The sequence below is a fragment of the Elgaria multicarinata genome, chromosome 11 (assembly GCF_023053635.1).
Source record: "Elgaria multicarinata webbii isolate HBS135686 ecotype San Diego chromosome 11, rElgMul1.1.pri, whole genome shotgun sequence".
Lineage (NCBI taxonomy): Eukaryota > Metazoa > Chordata > Lepidosauria > Squamata > Anguidae > Elgaria > Elgaria multicarinata.
This window is the reverse complement of record NC_086181.1, coordinates 29,454,948-29,477,192: the sequence shown is the minus strand read 5'-3', so window position 1 is coordinate 29,477,192 and position 22,245 is coordinate 29,454,948. Positions and strand designations below refer to the sequence as shown.

Below are 22,245 nucleotides of genomic sequence, written 5' to 3'. Positions count from 1 at the left end.
GATTCAGAAAAGACCAAAGGGCAACCCCAATGGTCAAGGGGCTGGAGCAAGTCCCCTCTGAGGAAAAGTAATGCTTGGGTCAGTTTAGCGTAGGAAAAAAGGCAAATAAAGGAAGGTATGAGAGGTGCGTATAAAAAAAGAGAAAGTGGACAAGATGTTTTTTCTGCCCAGATACTTGGAGAGTTGTCAGATTCTGTGTAAGACAGGGTCATGTGTTCAACCCCCACATTCTCTCTGAAAAGCCAGGATTTGCCCTCCCTTGCCTGGCACTGCTGCCACATTCTTACTCTCACCTGAGTTCTAGAAGCTGTCAGACAGGCTGCTCCTTGCCCCTGGGCTGTCCTGCCTCAGTGCTAAGTCTCTGTGCACACAGCGGCTGATTCAGACGCTCCGTGCATCGGAATAAAATAGACTGCAGCAGCTTCCCACCGCTTGGCTGCTGAGGCTTTGAAATCCTCCATGGCTCTCCGCTGGGGAATCTGCTCGGCTGGGAAGATCAGCCACGATTTCCTCGTGGCTTTGAAGACTTTGCCACCGCCAGATCACAAGGTTGGATAACAGGCCAGAGAGTTGGGTTGGTGGGGTGACCCTATGAGGAGGACAGGGCTCCTGCATCTTCAACAGTTGTAGAGAAAAGGGAATTTCAGCAGGTGTCCTTTGCATGCCTGCAGCACCTGGTGAAATCTCCTCTTCAGCACATCAGTTAAAGCTGCAGGAGCCCTGCTTTCTTTTGTATCTGGTCACTCAAGGGGGCTGGGTTCCTGCAGCTTTAACTGATGTGATGAAGAGGGGATTTCACCAGGTGCTGCAGGCATGCAAAGGACACCTGCTGTAATTCTCTTGGGGGGGAGGAGAAAATACCAGGGGGCTGTCTATACATGTTAAAAGCCCTGCGGTAGCTGCAAGGTGCTGCTGCATCGGTTCTATGATACAGCAGCCACATCAGAGCCACTGCGAGCTTTCTCATGAAGCTTCAAATTTAAAAAGTCAGGACTTACCCAGATTTTTTACACTGGAGCGAGTTGACTTTGGCCCTTCCGCAGTCTGTCCTCGCTCTGGCGTCGAGACGGAGACTTTCCCAGGCAGATGGTGACCCTGATTGGTTGCCAGCCTGGGCAGAGGGCAGGCCCTGCGAGCCAAATGGCCTCCAGAAAGCCTTGCTGCCCTTTATGTTGGGATTAGTCACTGCCACCCTGCAGCAGCAAAAGCGTGGTTCTCCCCCTGCAGAGTTTCTGGTGCCATGAAGGCAACCCTCAGAGTTTCTCGTTTAGCAGGAAGAATAGTCCACTTTCGTCTGGAAAGTGGACAATCTTAAGGGCATCTGTGCTTTTAAAACTGGCTTTAGAAAGCTAGTCAGCAATGCTTTCTCCATTGCTGAAGCTCTGTGCTTGAAATCCTGACAGCTCCTGTTATGGGTGGGGAAAAGCCATGTCGGAAATGCTAGAGAGATGTTATCAATCAGAGTACACAATGTTATACTAGATAGACTAGTGATCTGACTTAGACAAAGGCAGATTTTTTAAGTCCAGAAGCTCTACCTGCTATATCTGCTTCTCAGATGGTCGTTACAGACACAGCAATCATGCCAGAATCAACACTTCGCAGAGGTGGCACCCCTATTTTATTATATTAAGGGGGGTGTCACTGGCCATTCTTCTGATGTAGCCCTCTGGGGCCATCCCTAACATACTTGCAGCTTTTTGTGGCTGCTGATATTCCAGTCCTAGCCACACCGTGTATCCTTAAGGTGCTGCTTGTCTGTGCAGCATTCTGCAATGCTTAGAACTAGGGTGCTGAACCTCAGGCCTATTGGCCAGATCCAGCCCACCTGGGGGCCCAATCTGGCACACTGGGATTCTGGAAATGGCAGCACCCCAGTTCCCCCAACCACAATTTGTTTGGTGGTTTCCTGGCTTCTGCTTTGTTGTTTGGTGGTTTCCTGGCTTTTGTTTTGTTGTTTGGTGGTTTCCTGGCTTTTATTTTGTTGTTTGGTGGTTTCCTGGCTTTTGCTTTGCTGTTTGGTGATTCTCTAGTGTTTGCTTTTTTGTTTGGTGGTTTCCTGGCTTTCCCCCTCTTCTAAAAGGTTGAAATGCCTCTCCGAAGGCTTACTTACTGGAAGTAAGAGCTTTAAGCTAAAATATGCTAGTAATTTACCCCCACTCCTTTTGTTTTTGACCATGCGCCTTTGGCCCCAGTCACCACTGGAATTTGGCCCTGAGAGCTTGTCCATAATTGAATTCATCCCTTGACCTGAAAGAGGTTCAGCCCCCTGTCCTAGAATGTAGAAAGCTGCCTAGTTCACCGAGTCAGACCACTGATCCATCTAGCCCAGTATTGTCTACACTGACTGGCAGCAGCTCTCCAAAATTTCAGACAGGAGTCTTTTCCCAACTCCATCTGGAGATGCCAGCCAGGGATTGAACCTGGGATCTTTTGCAGGCGAGACAGGTGCTCCCTCGCTGAGCTGCAGCTTCTCCCCGGAGGGCAGAGACAACTGGAGCCACTTAAAACCGCAGAGAAAGGCAAGACAGCAAAACTGTATATCAAAGGACCAGTTAGAAAAGTTGGATGGGCCTAGATCTGCCGTTGGGCCTTTGATTGAGGAATGGCACTATCATTTTGGTACCAGGCTTGCCTCTCTTTCCAGAGCTCCAAGACATTCCAGGCACCGGTCTGTCTTTGGATGAGAGAGGTCTGGGGAGGCTTAACATGCTTGTGGAATCATTCCTTCTCTTTCAGTCTTTGTGTGCCAAGGCATAGGTAGCGAAAATTACACCCACACACACTCCACACCCCCGCACCCCGCGCAGAAGAGTAGTAGCAGCAGCAGGCTGGGGAAAACTCCACCAGTTGCAGAAATAAAAATTATATCTATATTTAGAGGGTGGGGGGAAAAAACACCTAAAAGGAGTCTTTACGCTCCAAAAACAGCGACACCCACCCAGAGGGCGCCAACGTCGTGGTAGCCACTCGTGCCACTGCCCATTTACTAGCCTCTCTCTTTGGGCCCAATCCGCACTGTCTCACGGGGAGAGGAAAGAGAGGCAAAACCGTGGCAAGGCGACTGCTCCTTCAGGCCTTGCTCCCTTCGCTCGCTTGGAGAGGGTAGGTGAATTGGCAGCAGCAACAGCAAAGCAGTGGAACGGGAGAGCCAGGAGGCAGCAGGGATGGGCAGTGGGGCCCTGAATGGGGCAGGGGCCTTGGTGGGAGCCCAACAATGCCAAGCCCTGCCGCCCCCAGGCCTACCTTGAGTTGAAGCCAGGGGGTCTTCCTTTGAAGCAGAAGATCCCCCCCCCTTCCCCTGAGAGCAATTTGGGCAGCCTTTCAAGGTTACACCCCTGGTTTCAGCTAACATCAGCTAAAACTCCCAACACTCCCCTCTCCCTCTCGCCGCTTCAGCAAAACATCCAAATATTGTTTCTGTTGTTTCTCTGCTCCTGCTCCTCAGTGTGTCGGTCACCTCCGCCAAATTCTGAGGGCCGTCTCATCTTGCCCCCAAACAACAACGGAAACAAAAGGAAGGCTGCAAAATGTTGTACTAGCTTGCTGGGCGCTGGCAGAGAGAGAATGAAACGCTCCGTCTGTCCCTGATGTAGCAGCCTGACCGGGCATGGAGGAGACGGAGCGCTCTGCCAGCCCACTCGTTCGCCTGTACGCTATTCCTTGTCGCCTATGGAGACCAGGCTAGTGCTTACAAACGTTGTTGGGTGGTGAGTAGGAGAGAGACCTGGAGACAGAATGAGCAACATAGTGAAGGGGTATCCAGGGTTCCCTCAACAGAAGGAACAGCAGGGCCCCAAACGAAGCAGGGCTGCCTTCCCACATTTTGAAGAATTAATACACAATGGGCCCATTCAGAAAACACCTTAAACCACGGCTTTAACCATGGTGAATAAGGCTTTTTGCTTTATTCACCATAGTTAAAGCCGTGGTTTAAGGTGTCTTCTGAATACAGCCTGGCTTTCTGGCTTAACCACCATGGTTAAAGTAGGGTGACCATGAGGGAATCTACACGTCGTACTGAAGGCGCTTGCATGCGCCCCCAGTACGCCCCCAAAACGATGGTGTAGATTCCTGCCTATCTGCAGCCCGGAAGAGACGGAGGAGGAGGAGGCGGCTGGGGAATCCGGCCGCGTCCTTGCTGCCGCCGCCGCCGCTGCCTCCCCACCGGCCTCCTCCTGCCAGGGTAAGAGCAACCCGGATCGGAGAGCTCGGCTTCCGCTTCCACCGAGCTCTCCAACCCGGGTCGCTCTTACCCCGGCAGTAGGAGGCCGGCGGGGGAGGCGGGGTAGCGGCGGCGGCAAGGACGCGGCCGGATTCCCCAGCCGCCTCCTCCTCCGTCTCTTCTGGGCTGCAGGTAGGCAGGAATCTACACCATCGTTTTGGGGGCGTACTGGGGGCGCATGCAAGCGCCTTCAGTACGACGTGTAGATTCCCTCCATATGAAAAGGAGGACAAAGCTCCTGTATCTTTAACAGTTGCATAGAAAAAGGAATTTCAGCAGGTGTCATTTGTATATATGGAGAACCTGGTGAAATTCCCTCTCCATCACAACAGTTAAAGGTGCAGGAGCTATACTAGAGTGACCAGATTTAAAAGAGGGCAGGGCACCTGCAGCTTTAATTGCTGTGATGAAGAGGGAATTTCACCAGGTTCCCCATATATACAAATGACACCTGCAGAAATTTCCTTTTCAATACAACTGTTAAAGATGCAGGAGCCCTGTCCTCCTTTTTATATGGTCACCCTAGTTAAAGCCATGGGTTAAGGTGTCTTTTGAACATCTAAAGAGGATCCCCCACAATACGAGTCTAAAATTACCTGATTACACCACTGTCATTAAGTGATCTGCTGCTGTAAATCCCATACCACACTTATAGACTTCAGAAGAACTGATCCCAAAACACAGCCGTTCCCAACTTCCATACGCTTAAACACTAATATGCATTGCCTTTACTTTACATGCAGGCAAGTGTTGATTGAGTGGAAGGTTGGGTGGGAAAAGCACCAACCTTTATCCATTCTGAGCATGAGTATGAAATAGGACAATCTATTAGTCAGTAATTAATCAGTATTCTCTGAGTTTGGGCATGAGCTAAGGACCACATGTCGTTCGTAGTTTCTTGTCTCATAGGCTGGCTCTTCCCTCTCCAGGTAGTAGCCATTGCTTCTAGTGACCTCAAACGTGCCCAGGAATACGCTGACAAGCATGGGATTTGCAGGGCATATGGATCTTATGAAGAACTGGCACAAGACCCTGAAGTGGGTAAGGATGGATCCTGAAAAGAGAGAACTGAACAAAATAACTCCTGCTGTTTATGCGGGCTGAGGGGAAGGGAGACCAAGGTGCCATCTTCTGAATCACCTGAGTGACTGAATCATTCCCTTTCCTCACTTCCATGCAGGAAGAAGCTCTTATCTCCAATCAACAGCTGATAGGAGATAAGAGCTTTTCTTTGCTGCACAGTAACAAAGGCTCCCGCTCTCTCTATGCAGCAGAGAAAAGCACTTCTCTGATCAACAGCTGATATCAACATAAATTAAATTGGCACACTACTATGGGATGTTATAATGGCCAAACTGAACTTGAAAACAACCACCATTTGACCATGTAGCACTCTGTAGCAAATTTTCGGCCTTCTTTTTTTGTCACCGCCGCCAATTCTGGTGAAATGGTGACTGCGGGGGCTTACCGTGTCCTAGAGATTATCTCTGGCAGGTATTGGAAACCTCTGGCCGACAGGCCAGAATCTCTCCTAGATTTTGCCTGCTCGCCCAGGCCCCCCTCCAAGCTCTAGGGAAGGCTGTTTTTCCCTAGCAGCGGGAGAGGAAACTTAACGGTTAGGTCACTATGACATCAGGGGGCAAGGCTTTTAGGGGAGGGAGCTGCAGGAGGGCGGGCACCCCATGGCATCATCTGGCCCCAGGAAGTAAGTCAGAAGGCAGTTTGGAGAACACTGACCCACAATCACGGATTTCCAGGAAAGTAATGGGACTCGTTAACTTGGAAAGCTCCACCTTCTAACCTGGAAGCTTTCCTCACTAATCCCAGATTTACAGCGGTTTGACAGGTGAGGGAGATGCTCTCGACGCTTCCTCAGATTTCACCTGTTTCAGGACATTACAACCACCTGATTCTGAGGTTGGACCTGCAAGTTCTATGGTTCAGATTAAGTCCCGGCTCCCTCCCCGTTTTCCTCTCACCATCTCCTGGCCTCTCTCTGTTCAGACGTGGTCTACGTGGGGTCGATCCATACACAACACCATGCTCGCACCCTCCTCTTCCTCCGGGCGAAGAAGAACGTTCTGTGTGAAAAACCCTTGGCCATGAATGCGGCCGAAGTCCGGGACATGATCCAAGTGGCCCAAGAGAATGACGTCTTCCTTATGGAGGTAGGAAATGCTGGAGCAAAGAGGAAGCGGTCAGGGTGGTACAGGGGGGAAAGAGTTGAAGTGTCTGGGAGATGTGGGTTCAAGTCCCAGCTTTGCTACCATGTGGCCTTAGAATAGCCTTTCCCAGCCTAGTAAACAGCAGATGTGTTGAACAACAGATCCCATCATCCACAGTCTCCTGCCCAATTATATATCTTGTCTACATAGGCTACGGTAGCCACAGCTTCGCAGCCACTACAGGGCTTTTCTGCGAAGTTGCGTGGTAAAAAAGTCAGGGACTTGCCCCAACTTTTTCAGTGGGAGCGAGGTCACCCTGGCTCTTCCACTGTCTGACCTTGCTCCATGGCCGATCTGGGAGCAGGGGCAGTCCTGGCAAAAGGTGACCAGCAATCAGTCACCGGAAGCCAGGAAGAGGGCAGAGGGGCAGCTCCAGTACCTTGATAACCAGTGGAAACCCCACGCTCCCTCCTTGGCAAAGGGATTACCCAACACCACCCCAGGTAAGCGAGACCACAGCATCAACTCGGTGCCATGAAGACAACCTCTTTGTCCCCCTGAACTAAGTGCGCAGGCAAATCTGTCCCTCTATGCGGAACCTCAAGCCTGCCTTTGCAGCCATCCTTGGATTCGGAATGGTCTTTTGACACACCAGAGCACTCACTCCCAACGTGGGCAGTCTTTGCCCCTGAGGGCAGGGCAGGGCCAGTGCTACCATAGAGGCCACTCAGGCAGCCGCCTAGAGCGCCAAGCTAAGAGGGGTGCCGGGCACAGCGCAGCACTCACGCGCATTGGCTGTGAGCCGGCCTGGCCCGACGATTCAGCTGGGCCTGGGCGGGTGAGATGGCGCCCCGCACCCGCCCAGCCGAAGCGAAGCCAGGGACGCTGGGGTGGGGTGGCTCCACGTTCGGAGAGAGAGAGAGAATGTATGGGTGAATGGGGTGCATGGGGTCTTTGAGTGAATGCATGTGTTCATGCGTGTGTTTGTTTGGAGTGAGTGATGCTGAGTGCGTGTGCGCACACGCGCGAGTTGGGGGGGTGATTTGGAGGTGATATTCCTATTAAATAATGCATTGTAGACCCATAGACGTTCCTTTCCAATTTGTTTGCGATAATTGGCACGACGTATTTCTTGCACTTTAAAATAAATTTAGCAGTTTCAAGTTTTGTGCTTCTTATTTTTTCCAGGAAACAGATGTTCTTAAAAATCAAAGTTGGCATTTTGGGTGTGGGTGTGGGTGCGTGTGAAAGTAGCTCACCTTGCCTAGGGTGCAAAATAGTCTGGCACCGGCCCTGCCTGAGGGGCCAGGCCCCTGGGAGATAAATCCCCCCACTTGTGCTTTCCCCAGTCCTCAGACACCACTTCTGAGGTAGTAATAAACAGTGCAGGGCTGCCTCCATGTCTAAGGGACTGCATGACCCAGACGGATACTGGGAAGCTCGCCTGACAAAAGGGCAGAATAGAGAAAGAATACTGTATAACGTATAAAATAGTTTGCAGATGGAGCTCCTCAGACACCCTGTTTTCTGGAGGTAGGCAGGACCAGAACTGGGACGATACCCACTTCCACTGTAGGACAATAATGCTTTCTAAACCTGTATTTAAACATCCAGGGCATGCAAATTCAATATAATTAGTGCCCTCTTCTGTTCTCTTTTTTCACCAATGCATTTCATCTTTCTTTCTTTTTTTGGCAATGCATTTGTGGCCTCCAGACAAATACCAGGAGGAAGTTCTCTACCTGAGACACTGATGTGACTCTGCCAGACTGAGTCAACAATGCCACCTTAGAAGCAAATTGTCTGGCCTAGTCACAGGCGGCTTTCTTCCTACTGTGTCCCAACTTTCTGGGATTTGTCCAGTTACCAAAGAATTGCTGTGACGCCTAGCAAGAAGACACCCTTAATCCAATGGCTCTAAGCAATATCGGAATTGAAGAAGCCGGGTTTTTTAAAAAATATTTCATCAGGAGAGGCCTCCATGTTCCTAACTAGAGGGCAACAGGCAGGAATGCAGCAGGTGCAGCTCTTTCTTAGCATTGCTAACGCAGTGACGGGGAAAATTTTGCTCACTGAAATGTAGTATTGTGTAGCTGCTACAGGCACAGGGGTCCTGAAAGGTAGGGAAATGGCAAGTCTAGCGATGGGTGAAGCAGTCGCTTTGCAAGGGGCTAGAGGTGCAGCCAACAGGCAATCTGGTGGATATTCCTAGGAGCGCAAGCAGTCCTGAGCAGCCTGCAGGGCTGTTCCCAGTCTGGGCTGTCTTGCTTTTCCAGTCATATGCTGCTGATCCTGTGCATTTGCTTTTGCAGAGCTAGATTTCAGGAAACCTCAGAAATACTAGCTCAGCTTCTGTATTCCTGGATCACGCCCCGACTCTCTTGGTCCCCGCTGTACCAATTCATCCAGTCTTAAGCAACCGTGTTTTCTAGAGTGCTGATCAAGTGCAGAATTGCACGTCCAGAACATTCAGTTTTCGTTTATAAGAAGTCCATGTTTCTAGCCCTTATAATCGCAAATTTTGATTGGTCGTCTGCAACCTGAATAACAATACAAATTAACACAATCTGCTTGTTCTGTTCTTTAGTTAGTATGTTATTCAGATGTTTAGATTTGTGAAACACTGGCTTGCTTGTTGCTTTTCCTTAAAATTGTAGAGCACCTAGCACTTTAGAAATTTTATAAACAGAAACAACAACATTCTGCTAGTTATTGGAATGCTCAAAACCCTGCCTGGCCTCTCTTTAGCTTTTCATATTATACCATGTATTGCCTATACAACATTAAACCAAACTGAGGACTAGTAACTTGGTTAAAGACTTCTTAAAATACACAGAATTCTGAAATTCTACATCCAGTGCCAAATTGTTCTCCCCTTACCCCGTCCTCCTCCACTTGTGTGGTATTGCACGGTAGGCCCAACTGCTGACTACCCCCTTTTTCTTTCAGGGTTTCTGGACTAGATTCTTCCCTGTATCGGAGCAGATCCGCACGATGCTGCACCAGAAATCTCTTGGGGACTTAAAGGTGCTCCGAGCTCAGCTGGGCTTTAAGATGGATAACATCCCGAGACTGGTGGAGAAGAAGCTGGGCGGAGGTGTCCTTTTGGACATAGGCTGCTACTGCATCCAGTTCGCTTCTATGGTTTTCGGGCCGGAAAAGCCGCAAAGCATTGTGGCCTCAGGACTGCTACATGACACAGGTAAAATGCCGGGCTACTTGGGTGGCAGGTGAGGGAGTACAGTGAAGGTTGCTGAGAGCTAGAGGGTTGCAACGACCACCTGGGAAATTGATAGGATAGTCATCACATCACTTTCTGTATATTCTCCAGGAGTGGACGAAACAATGGCCATCATCCTCAACTACTCAGGCAACCGGCAGGCCTTATTCAATTGCTCCATGATGATCAACCTACCAGGAGAGGCATTAATTGCGGGAACTGACGGAATCATTAAGGTACTTGGTTAAGTAATGTGGGAGGCGACTGTGGGGTCTCCTTTGTGTGTTTTTGCTTTCACCAGACCCACCCGCGGCCTCCCGAGGACCACCAACTAGAGCCAGGCACAAAAAGGATGGCTCAGGGGCAGAGTAAGGCACAAAATAGCACCTTGGAAAATGGAGCCAATTATCACCTGCACCACACAAGCCAAACTCTGGGATGATTTGTATATACAAGTCTGTGGGCGTCTTTACACCAATGTTTTGTAGTGCGTTTTGTCATTCCTCAGATGCGATATTTTGCAGGTGCTTTACATGACATCGTGTTCTTCCGCCATTTCCCTCTGCTTCTCCCATGTTATTTCCAAACAGGAAAAATGCGGTATTTCTCCAACACGTACTATTGGAGTGCCATTGCTTGCCCATGTACTTTTCCCATAGCAAAAAACACTTGCTTTGTGTGAGCAGTTGTTAGGGGTGCACTCATAATAGCGACAGCAGTGATGACAGGGTGGAAGGCATGTAGCACCTGCGGTGGTATACCAACTTGTTGGCCTGCCAGCATGCTGTAACCAAACAGCCAAAGTCAGAAGCAAAAGCCAGCACAACACGGAACGCCTTCCAGAAGTTTGCTGGGCAAGCAAGAGCCATGCTTGTTAAAAAGCAGGGAGAAGATGCTGCATCATGTAGCATCAGCACCAGTGGGCCCTGGTGTGCCAGGGCATGTGTGCTGCTGAACCTTTTTGAGTTGGTGGGCACATTTGGAATGTGTGTGGTGGCATCTCACAAAAGAGCTGCTGTGGGGGGCATGGCCCAGCCACAAAACACCCATTTCCCAGAGGGCAAACAGGAGAGGCTAAAAGAAAACCAACTTGCCCAAGAAACTGAAATAGAAGAGATGGGGTCTGAGCTTCAGAACACACTTTGAACCCAAATGGAGGGCCACCTCTTCACTTTACAACCTGCCAGTTAATTAATTTTTCTTTAAATCTCGGGCAGGGAACCCTGTGGGCACCAAGTAAGAAATCCCAGGAGATAACCCATGCCAGTTTCTCCTCTGGCTGAAGAACGACTGCTCACTTCTCTCTCTCCAGATCCCTGAACACATGAACAGTCCCACGGTCATGTTCCTGAAAGGTGACCGGTGGGAGTGGCCCCTGCCCCCCTCTCTCGAGTCTCTCTTCTTCAAGGAAAGCATAGGGCTGAGATATGAAGCAGAACACGTCCGCCAATGCTTGCAGAAGGGTAAGGCTCTAAGTGGTGGGGTTTGGGAGGACGGTGCGTACAGAAGCATGCCCATACGAGAAGTGCCCCGCTCTATCAGGCTGATGGTACATTTAGTCTAAGCTTGGGAAACTTCAAGCCCCGTTGCAAGCCACATCTGGCCCACTTGGGGTTCCCAAAAGGGCCACGCCCCCTTCCTACAACCATCATTTGTATGGCGGCTTCCAGACTTTTGTGCAATCCCCCCAAATTCTAAAAGGTGGAAATCCTCCTAAGGCTGAGTTTCTGGTAGTAAAAGCTTTAAACTAAAATTTGCTGATATTTTCAGCCCTACCCATAAATGGAATGCAGTTCCCCAGAATGTCTTTAAAACTGAATTTGGCCCTCAGGTTGAAACAGGTTCTCCACCCCTGAATTTGTCCAGTATCCAGTTTCTTATGATGGCCAAACCAATGCTTCTGGGAAGCCCATGAGGACAGGACAATCATCATCAATCTCTTGTCTAACGCAGGGATATTAATTATTCTCTTGATAGTTTGGATAACTGCACAGGCTGCTTGCTCTAGTTATTATTAAACAGAGCCACCACATTAAGCAGTTCGTGGGGAGGGAAGGGCACTGAAGTCAAGTAATAAAGATTGAAGCTAGTTTATTCATACAGAAGTATTAACTCTTAAAAAATGGCTGAGAAACCTGCAGCCCTGCCACCCCAATGTTGGGAGTATAACTCCCCTCATCCCTCACCATTAGTGGCACATGGGAGTCCAAACAGGACCTCAGGCTGTAGTTGATTTTGCTATTAATCCAGGATCTATTAACCTGTCTTCCACGTAGGTTTGAAGGAAAGCCCCGTCATGCCCTTGTGCGAGAGCGAAAACATCGCCACCATCATGGACGAGGCACGGAGGCAAGTGGGAGTCGTCTATGAGCAAGACAACGTTGTATAAGCCAATGAAGAAAATTAGTCTGGCCAATAAACATTCACTTTTTGTCAAAACATCCTAAAGAAGCTGCATCTATGAATGTTGGTATCGCTGTCTGAGCCAGGACATGGAAGCTACTTTCTGCCTGGAAAACCACAAACGTCCTGAAAATGCAAGGTCTCTCTCTCTCTCTCTCTCTTTTTAAAAGCATCTAGTCCTCAGTGTTCATGTTGATATGCACAGCAATCAAATAAATGGGGTGGAACACAGGGGAGGAATTACCATTTTGGCATTATTTTCCCAGCTAACCTAGTAACCGCATAGCCACAACGTAGCCTTTAGAAGCAATGTTTTAGTACCAATAACTCTAGGTAATCACAAGCATTCAGTAGTACTCACATATCTAGGCTACTTCCGTTGTAAGGGTTGAGGAGGGGACGCCCTCCCCCTTACTAAAAATTTAGGCAGGGATGGGCAACTTGTGACCTCCAGATGCTTTGGCCTACAAATCCCATCTGCCCTAGGTAATGGAGGATGGGAGTGGAGGGCCCCAAATCTAGGCATATTTAAATCCAAGCGAGGAGTTAGGAAGAACTGATTACCAGATGGAGGGTTTCTGTCCCCGGAGAATCCAGGAATCCTTGCTCTCTCCCACACCAACACCCCTTTCCTGTTAACTAGAGACTACTGTAAAATCAGACTGCAGCAATGACTGAAGGGCTCCTTCAAGGTCAGACACAAAACCAAGAAGCTGTAAATTAAATTCTTTATTGTGAACCAAGCCTGGGCATCGATCTAAACCAGGATGCCGTAATGTTTCAGGATGTCTGTGTATTTAGCAATCTTGCCCTCCACATTTTTCTCTGCCTGCTTTCGGAGTTTCTGAAAGGAAAAAAAAGGGAAAGGGAGAAGTCAGCTTAGTTTGGCGTGTACAGGCCTGAGGTGAGAGCAACAGAAAGAACAGAAATGGTCAGGGTTAAATTCAAGATGCCTGTATCCTGAAGCCTTACTTATACCACACTGGTAAAAAAGCAAATATAAAGTTTCTGGCCTCCGCCTTCTTTTTAATCATTTCCTAATACTATTCGCTCTTCGACTCCAAGATTCAAAAGCTCCTCTGCCCAAGCACTGATATGGAGAGGAAGTGTAAGCCTTCCTTTTTCTATCTCACTAAATCCAGAATGCCCCCCACAACAATGAGGCGCTCTAGCAGGCTCACCATCAATTTCTTCTTCTTTGTGTAATGGAGCTTGGCCTTCTCCTTGCGCTTCTCCTCCAGGGTGGCTGTGATGGCTTGGTACTTCCACCCAACCTCGTGGGCAAGGCGACCCAAGTAGGCAAACTGGGGGTGGAAGAAAAATGCACCAGCTTAAGAAACCAGAACCACCACCCCCAGCAGTGCCACCACACCAAACACAACCCCCACGCCCCAAATTCCTTCCCTACCCTTCTCCTGAATCCCAAAAAAACCAGGAGGCCTGGCTCCCAACCTTTCTATTCTTGCCTACTTAATCCCTCTCTCTAAAGAATTTTTGCAGAAATCCTTGGCTCCATTCCTGGCACATCCATTCAAACTCCAGCCAAGCACTTAATGCAGCACAAACTGTCAACTCTGCTCTTCCTTTAGCACAAGGACGGGCAACTTGCGGCCCTCCAGTTGTTTTGGTCTCCAACTCTCATCAGCCCTAGTCAGTGTAGCCAAGGGGGTGCAAGGGGAAACATCTGGAGAGCCACAAGTTGCCCGCCCCCCTGCCGGCTTCAACAGAACCCGATTACCTCTTGCAGGCCCCTTGCCCTAACTTGCTTCTATTCGGCTGCTTATCCTGGAGGATTATTGCACCAGCTCCCTCCCCTACAAGCACACAGGCCGTACATGGAAGGGCTGGTCTCAGATGGTAGTGCATGAAGAGTGTCTGTCTCATGGTCGTGAGACTCGAAGTAATGGTGGAGTGTCATCATCACAGACCTGCCCTGAGCCAATCCCTGCATTGAGCACAGCAGGAATAGCTATCCGGCCAAGAGCCTGTTTCCCATAGGCTGAAGCAGCTTCCCAATCACAGCAGGCACCAAAAGAAACTAGTTCTCCAGGGTTGAATCCAGACTGTTATATTTAACAGTAGACTCAATGAAATCAATGGGAAATCATGACTAACTTAAGTCCCATCAATTTCAATGAATTTTCTCAAACTATGAGAAAGTCAGAATCACCTACAGTGGCAGGGCAGGTTATACCATAACTGACCACAAGAGGCGTCACTTTCAGGCAGGTAACTGAATTGCAGGGGCTTCCACTATGGATTAAGAACGCTACCAAATGATCTCTCCCAGGCCTCAGGTGGCCTTTCTAAGCCTGGCTACATGCGTTTCCTTTGGATGGGAGATGCCAGGGTTGAAGCTGTGACCTTCTGCATGAAGGCATGCACTCCACACCTACCGTATTTCTTCGATTCTAAGACGCACTTCCCCCCCCAAATAAACAGCTCTAAAAATGGGGTGCGCCTTAGAATCGATGGCGTCTTAGAATCGAAGCAATATAGTAGATGCAAAAAGACTCTATTCCATTAAAAAGGGTCTGAAACATCCAGTCTCCTTAGCTTTATTGCTTTTAGAAAGCTGAGCAAGCAGGGCTTTCTAAGATTGCTTTGCTGGCTGATTGGAGCCTACAGCGCGCCCCGTGCAGCTCCGGCCCTCGTCAGCTGCGCCAGGAAGACACTCGGCTCCAAGAGTCAGGAGGCTCACCCCCTCCAAGCACCGGGTCCCCCCCCCCAGCCGCCGCGCTGGGAAGCGTGCGTCCCACCTGGAACCCCCACGCCCGCAGAAAAACCTGTGCCCAGAGGCTAAAGAAGTGCTGCTCCACCGAAGCTGCTCTCACGCGGCAGCTCCAGTCGTTTCTCTTCTCCACGTGCAGGCAGGCAGCCAAAAGAGGAAGCTCCTGCAGCAGCCGCAAGCCGGGACAAGGAGCTGGGAGGGTAAGCGCCTGTTTTTTGCTTACCCCTAAGCCTCTCCCAGCGCAGTGGCCCCAAAACCCAGCTCTTTCTAAGAAATTCTACTCATAAAAGATGTTCAAAGAAATTTATTTTTTCTTCGAATCAAAGCTTTTTTCCCCTGTTGGTGGCACTGAAATTAGTGTGCGCCTTAGAATCGATGGCGTCTTACAATCGAAGAAATACGGTAATTTGCAAAGTTCTGAGCGATCCTCAACTTGTGCCTTCATGGCATTCTCTGGCAACAAACGATGCTGCACTTCATTTATGTTGGCAAGTCATGCTGCGTGCTCCTTAGTGGGCCCATAAGATGCTTAACAAACCGTACCTTGCGTGTGGGCTTGAGGCGGACCACTTTCAGAGCTGCGGGGACCACCATCCTCTTGCGCTGTGAGAAAACACATGCTTCATTAACCATGGACACAAGTCAAAGGCAACTGTGTGTCATTTCCAGAGATGCAAGATCTGCCTCAGTGTTGATTTTTTGTTCTCACTCCTCAAGTCAAACAATGTAGGTAGGAAAGAAAAGCATCACTGACAGACCAGGGTCAAGGAATTCACAGCGTGCCTGCTGCTTGAGAGAAAAAGTTTACCTTATCATAAGGAGGGGGGATGCCATCAAAAACCTTCAGCCTCTCCAAAGCAGCCTGGCCACGTTTAGTCTTGTGGGGAAGCATTCCTGGAAAAAGAGGGGGAAACATTGGGAGACGTGAAGGGGTTGGGAGGTTGGCAGAAACATAGAACTCCCAGAATAGGATAAGAGTTGTGAGAAATTTAGTACAAAACTGAAGGTGCACCACACTCAGGTCTGTCTCTTTCTGACAATGATCTAGAAATCATCGACCCTTGTAAAATACATGCCAACCACTCAGTACGAGGAATACTTGGGGAACTTGATCTTTGGAAGTTACAATGCGAACTGACATGAGGTGCACTTCCTGGACTATTGTATGGCTTGGAATATTGCTTTCTTAATGAATGCTGGTTGTGCAAGTTAGAACCCCAAGGTTATGCATTCTCAGGACAAAGGGTAGCCAAAATCTGCAATGTACATTATGCAAACTAATTACACATATGCAAAATTGATCAGCTGGTATACAGTCCAGTCTCAGAGAAGAAAAAAGAGCTGAGCAGAGCACCACAAAGTGCCTCCCTGCATACTGGAATTCTTTTTAGAATCGTCTCAGGCAGTGTTCACATTTTCTCTCTGCAGTCAAAAGGACTAGAAACATGCTTAACAAATATGAAAGCAGAGGTTTTTTAGGATGAAAATGCTAATATATAAACTGATGCATGTGAGGTTCACAGAAAGCAGAGCTCTGGTTGCCCTACTGTTCAAGATGACAAATCGTGCACTTTTTGGTGTGGATTTTTTTTTAAAAAAATACAGGTTAATATGAAATGAGATGGAACAGACTTATAAATGAGTGTTATATGAATGTGACATGGACTGCAAATAAACCAATTTGCCCATCCTTACACAGCATGTTACGCTAAAGTCTATCATGTCAAAGCAGGAGTGGTCAAAAATGTAGAAACGGTGGTTTCCCGATGAATATTGGGTTGTGTATTCCCTGAAGGCACCAAATAATGAGCCCAAGCACACTTTTTGGTTTAAAAAGGGATTTTCAAAAGCCTTTCTTGGTTGGATAAAGTTGGTGAGAGAATGACGTACTCACCTCGCACCGTTCTCCAGAAGATTCGGCTGGGGGCACGGAAGTGGTAAGGGCCACGGGAGGGGTTGGTGTTCATACGCTTGCGCAGGAAAGCAAGGTATTTCACTGGGAAAATGGGGGAAAGAGGAACAGAATTAGACCAGGCTAGCAAGAATGTCGCCATGAGGCAGAGGCCAGAAAGCATGCAAGAGTTAACTGCAGATTTCATTCCTAATTGTGAAGGCCATCAAGGCAGTGTTTTCAGACTGCAAAATCAACAGTATCTCGAAACTATTAAGATCACCTGACCGAGAAACCAGGCCCGTACCCTATGTTATCAACAGACGGTAATAGAACAGGCCTATTGAAATGTAATAGCCCCCCAGGCCAAAGGGAAAACCTTTAGGACTGTGTGTTTACCACAAGATGACAGCCTACACAGGCCTCACCCTGGCTTATTCATTTATTTATTACATTTCTATACCACCCAATAGCTGGAGCTCTCTGGGCGGTTCACAAATTAGCTGTGCTAATTGCATGAGAAAAAAAGGAGGGTGATGAGGAGAGGATTCCTTTCTGAATTAAATCATAAAAGTAATCTCAACAGATCAAGCTCTGTATTTTGTTTCCCACTCTTCTATGTTGGGATGTTTCAGAGCCTGAAGCCTCTACACGGGAAACAGGACCCAAGTTGTGCAGGCAGTGCTCCTGCCCATCACTCAGAACTAACCCACATCACACAGATGCTCAAGAGGCAAAACGTACCATGGGAGGAGGGCGGTGGTCTCAGATGGTAGTGCATGTACAGTTGTCTCATGGCCATGACACTCGAAAAAATGGTGGTAAGGCATCATCACAGACCACCATCCCAGCATCGTGATGCACCAACAAGAGTGTGGCAGGAGCAAAACTTTGTCTAGTCCCTGCTGCTTTCAAAGAGCAAAGCAACTTCGCAATCCTGTCCCGCTTACTTCTATGTCTATCAACGGAAGCTGACAAGAATGCTGGTTGTGCAAGTTAGAACCCCAAGGTTATGCATTCTCAGGACAAAGGGTAGCCAAAATCTGCAATGTACATTATGCAAACTAATTACACATATGCAAAATTGATCAGCTGGTATACAGTCCAGTCTCAGAGAAGAAAAAAGAGCTGAGCAGAGCACCACAAAGTGCCTCCCTGCATACTGGAATTCTTTTTAGAATCGTCTCAGGCAGTGTTCACATTTTCTCTCTGCAGTCAAAAGGACTAGAAACATGCTTAACAAATATGAAAGCAGAGGTTTTTAGGATGAAAATGCTAATATATAAACTGATGCATGTGAGGTTCACAGAAAGCAGAGCTCTGGTTGCCCTACTGTTCAAGATGACAAATTTGCAGCCCACAGGACAGATCTGCCTTACTAAATTGTAATAAAATGTAGTAAATTTTGTTCAGTTTCGCTTGCAAGGGGGGGAAAGCAGCAAGTCTCCACATGAATTTCGTATTGTGTTGCTCGTTCATACATCCTCTGGAAGAGTGGAGGAGCATTGCTAGGCTGTCTTTTTAAGAAAGCATATTCATTCTTCAGCTCAATCCCGCACCCATGCTGGATCTCATAGCATCTACAATGTGGAGCCATTTCTTTTAGGCCTCTATAATAGTACCAACTAGTACCATATATCAGAACCTGACTAGCTTTGAGGGGATCAGATTGTTCTATCCTGGATTGTTATTTGAAGAATATAACAGCCCTATAGAATGGAGAGTTGGCCATGCATGCCACAGATAATGAGTTTGCTTTATTACAGTCATCTCATGACTTGAAAGAAGGCTTAATAGGTATTAGGCATAACAGACAAGCATTTTGACCAAACAGGAGGAACGGCAGAAGAACCCCCAAAGCCAGAAGTTTGGACAGGTTTAGAAGCTGTCTTACATTTGTTACGATAGAAGTTGCCGGATATGTTGATCCCTTCGCATCGTACCACCACGACTTTGCGTCCTAAAATGGAAAAAGGAAGAGCACGAGATGAGAATGCATCCTCCATCGTAGAGCACAGGCTGGGATCAACAAGATGTAATCTCATATTCCCCTAACTTGATACAGAAACAGTATATAAATCCCTACTCCTTGTCAAGCCCCACAAGCTCTAGGTTAAATCCCAAGCAGTTTCAGTAAAAAAAATAAAAGTGAGCTTGCTGGGTAGCAGGGCTGCCAGTCAGTGTAGACAATGCTGAGCTAGAGAGACTAGTGGTCTCAGTTGGTATATTGTATGTTCCAAGAAGCAATATAGCATTATCTAACTTACAAGGTTCCACTCATTCTGCAATACTAGGAGCAGAAACCTGGGCTAGAAGCTGCCTCTAAAAGGACTCAAAAGTCAGAAGGCATCTTCACAAACTGCTCTAAAACATAATGGAAGGAAGAACCTTGTGAACGCAGCCCCTTTCCACCAACTGTGCATCCTCTGCCCACCCCAACACATAGTACAGCCTCCCCATATTTTGAGTAGGAGTGCAATACCCCCCCTTTCCCAAACTGCCAACCCAAACCCAGCCTTACCTAGCAAGACTTGTTTCGCAACAATGGCTGCCAGGCGACCCAGCAGGTGGCCACGTCCATCAATCACCAATACCTAGAAATGGAAAAGAGAGTTTTAAGATGGGACTGTCAAGTTTTACAGAAGTTCTCTAGGGTGGAACAAAACAGTAGAAGAACTTTTCTCAGGCCAAAGAGCTATGAATATTCTACAAATAATGAAATGGGAGAAGGAAATAAATTAGCATACAATCCCTAGATTAAAGCCATGGAGGAAATGCCAGGACTTAGGTGTAAGAGGGCTACTTACATCTAAGTCATGTTTACCTATCTCACTATATAGGAGTTTTGTTCAGCTTACCCAGCCATGTAACCTTCCATCCCTACATGCCACTTCTCTCCTGCTCAGTTAAACCTGCAGAGAATTGATTTTCTTCTTGCAATATTCTCCTGTCTACTAGCCACTAAAGTCCCCATTCTTAGTTCTTTTCTCTCGACTGCCCCTAGGTAGGCCGTCCTTGTAACCTTCCCAACCCATACAACAAACTATCACTCCCTCTAACAGCAAACCCAACAGAAACGGGAGCCAAAACACAGCTAATAAGAAACAAAGAGGGAGAAATTGGCATGCTCAATTTACAGAAATACAATGAGCATACTCAGCAGCCACAAAGTGTTGAGGCCCTGTCGGATAAAGAAAACTGTATTGGAGTATATTGTTGGACAGCATGAATAGCACTCCTGTTAGAAGGTAAGGGTACACTGCAACATTTTGTTGCATTTCCTCGTAAGCTCCAAAATGCCATTGTACCAACTTCCATTAGATACCTATTAGGGCTTGGCAGCTAAGAAGGGTTAGACTGGAGAGCCACTGCTCTCCTAAAGTCTTCTCCTTTCAAACCACATGCATAAGACCTACCTGTGACTAGTGTAGTAGCTTACAGTTTACTAAATGTAATACATTATTATTTTCATTTAATTTAAAATTGTTTTAAAGTTTCCTTCAGGAGGAGAACAATCCCAAGACATCATACAAGATAAAAACAATACAGAGCTACAGAAAAAAATTCAATAAAAATGTTAAAAACAGGAAACCCCATTCAAAATTGCTGCCCACTGACTATGAAAAGGCCAGTGAAAGCAAATGGGTCTTTAGAGCCTTCTTTAGTCGTGTGTAGAAGGGGCCTGAGGAACCTCTGAGAGAAGCTGATTCCAGGTGCAGCCTGATGCATATTTATCCATGTGTTGGTAGATCCCACTGGGTTTGATAAAGCTTCCTCTCAACTACGTATAAGGATTGTACTCTTGGTTGAACGTTAACTTCCATGTGCTTAGGATCCAGGGTGTCAGTAGAAATTCTGGACTTTTATACATAAACTACATTACGATTTAAGGCCGCAATCTTAAACACACTTATGAGACGAATAAGCCCCGTTGAAGAACCAGCGGAGCTTATTTCTCAGTAAACATGCAGGAAGCAAATAGGTTCAACGATATGTTAAGCCTGGCGATGGGAAATAACTACCCTACACATGCTCAGAGACACTATTATCCAGACCGAGAGCAAAATCAAACCCACTGAAACACCAAAGAGTAATCTTTTTTAAAAAAATAAAATAAAAATCCTTCCCATCGTCTCCCCTCCCCCCACCTCAGGCCGGGCCCGGCTCCACGTGATCCCCATCCACCGACCCGCCCAAATCAACCAGGCCCAGGGAAAAGAGAAGGAGGAGATAAAGAAGCGCCGCCTCGCCCCCAGCCTCCCCGTTAACCCGCGAAAATAAGCCCCGAAGGCCCCCCGAGCTCCCCGCACCTTGGGCTCCGCCATGGCTGCTGCTCGGCGGCCGCACGGGAAAGAGGCTCCGCCCAGCACACGCCACGGGGTTACCCTCCCAGGCCGGCTCAGGAAAGGGCCGAAAAGCGCAGGGGCGGAAGTGACGTAGGCAAAAGAAGGCGTAAAAGCAAGCCGGAAAGGCGAGAGGGACGTAAAGCGTGAGCTTCTGGTAAAGATGGAAAGCGGCCAACGGCCGGGATTGCCTCAAAGCGCGGTGGCGACGCTCTACCCACCACTTCATATCTATGGTAATCTGCCTGTCGGCTTTGAAACCAAGTTGAAAACGAGACCGGAAATGCCGATAAGGAAAGGACCGCGCGCGCGGCAAGGATGTTTGCGTTTACTGTAGTGGCTATTAGAAGAGCTGCCCATATTTGAATTAGCAGGTTTATTCCCTGTGTTTAAAAATGGAAACGTTAGACACTTACACATTTTTAACTGAGAAGGAGGGTGGAGTGCGTGGACGACAGGAAGGGAGATCTTGCTCAGGGCGGAAGTAGGGCGCGAAGTCGCCTCTGAGGTCGCCATTATGGTCCTTGCACATTGGTTGTGGCGCTGGAGCCATCATTACCACCACCACCCGCTTTTGCTACGAGGCTCCCTGACTTTCTGCTTTACCGTAATTGCGCGGGCCAACCCTGAAGTAAAACAGCGATCGGCCTCTAACTTTAAGATGCGTAATGAGGCTTCATGCTTAGGATTGCCCCGTCAATGGCCTTCCGCGTGTGATTTGTTTGGAAAGACGGTTTAAAATGCAGTACTAGATAGTAGGGTGACCATATGGAAAGGAGGACTGGGGGCTCATGTACCTTTAACAGTTGTATAAAAAGGGATATTCAGCAGGTGTCATTTATATGCCTGCAGCACCTGGTGAAATTCCCTCCTCATCACAACAGTTAAAGCAGCAGGAGCCCTGCCCTCTTGTATCTGGTCATGGGGCAGAGCTCTTGCAGCTTTAACTGATGCGATGAAGAGGGAATTTCATCAGGTGCTGCATGCCTACAGTCCTAGCTTGGAAGCAATCCTGCTGAACGTTTCATCCACCCTCTCTCACCAGCAAAACCACTTGAGCATCTCGGCTCTGCGCATGCACGCACGCACACACACACACACACTTGAGGACTTACCTCAATTATCCCTTTGATGCCACTAAATGCTGGTGTACGTGAGGACAGCCTGGTGCTTATTTGTGTAGTTCAGGGTTATCAAAATGATGTGGTCCACTCCTGGGGGCGGCCATCCTGCTTTCAGACTGCTTAGCTGCGGGCCTTGTGTTGAC

The 22,245-nt window shown here is 48.1% G+C and overlaps 2 protein-coding genes and 3 non-coding genes across 5 annotated transcripts; 1 reads left to right on the top strand and 4 right to left on the bottom strand.

Annotated features, from left to right (window-relative positions):
* The first annotated feature begins 359 nt into the window (after positions 1-359).
* Positions 360-12,245, top strand: LOC134406909 (trans-1,2-dihydrobenzene-1,2-diol dehydrogenase-like). Its single transcript, XM_063138569.1, has 7 exons — positions 360-549; positions 5,155-5,266; positions 6,230-6,393; positions 9,340-9,592; positions 9,722-9,846; positions 10,923-11,073; positions 11,887-12,245. The coding sequence occupies exons 1-7, from the start codon at positions 460-462 to the stop codon at positions 11,997-11,999; spliced, it is 1,008 nt and encodes a 335-aa protein (XP_062994639.1). The 5' UTR covers positions 360-459; the 3' UTR covers positions 12,000-12,245.
* A 482-nt stretch (positions 12,246-12,727) lies between these two features.
* Positions 12,728-21,050, bottom strand: RPL13A (ribosomal protein L13a). The gene is made up of 8 exons (XM_063138570.1): positions 20,946-21,050; positions 19,157-19,229; positions 18,530-18,595; positions 16,639-16,740; positions 15,553-15,638; positions 15,288-15,347; positions 13,195-13,317; positions 12,728-12,857 (listed from the first exon to the last, which is right to left on the bottom strand). Exons 1-8 carry the CDS (start codon positions 20,958-20,960, stop codon positions 12,771-12,773), a joined length of 612 nt encoding a protein of 203 aa, XP_062994640.1. The 5' UTR covers positions 20,961-21,050; the 3' UTR covers positions 12,728-12,770.
* LOC134407083 (small nucleolar RNA Z195/SNORD33/SNORD32 family) lies at positions 13,858-13,944 on the bottom strand. Its single transcript, XR_010026009.1, has one exon. It is a non-coding gene; the product is annotated as a small nucleolar RNA Z195/SNORD33/SNORD32 family (small nucleolar RNA).
* LOC134407086 (small nucleolar RNA SNORD34) lies at positions 15,423-15,502 on the bottom strand. The gene has a single exon (XR_010026011.1). It is a non-coding gene; the product is annotated as a small nucleolar RNA SNORD34 (small nucleolar RNA).
* LOC134407082 (small nucleolar RNA Z195/SNORD33/SNORD32 family) lies at positions 17,395-17,478 on the bottom strand. Its single transcript, XR_010026008.1, has one exon. It is a non-coding gene; the product is annotated as a small nucleolar RNA Z195/SNORD33/SNORD32 family (small nucleolar RNA).
* Positions 21,051-22,245: the final 1,195 nt, after the last annotated feature.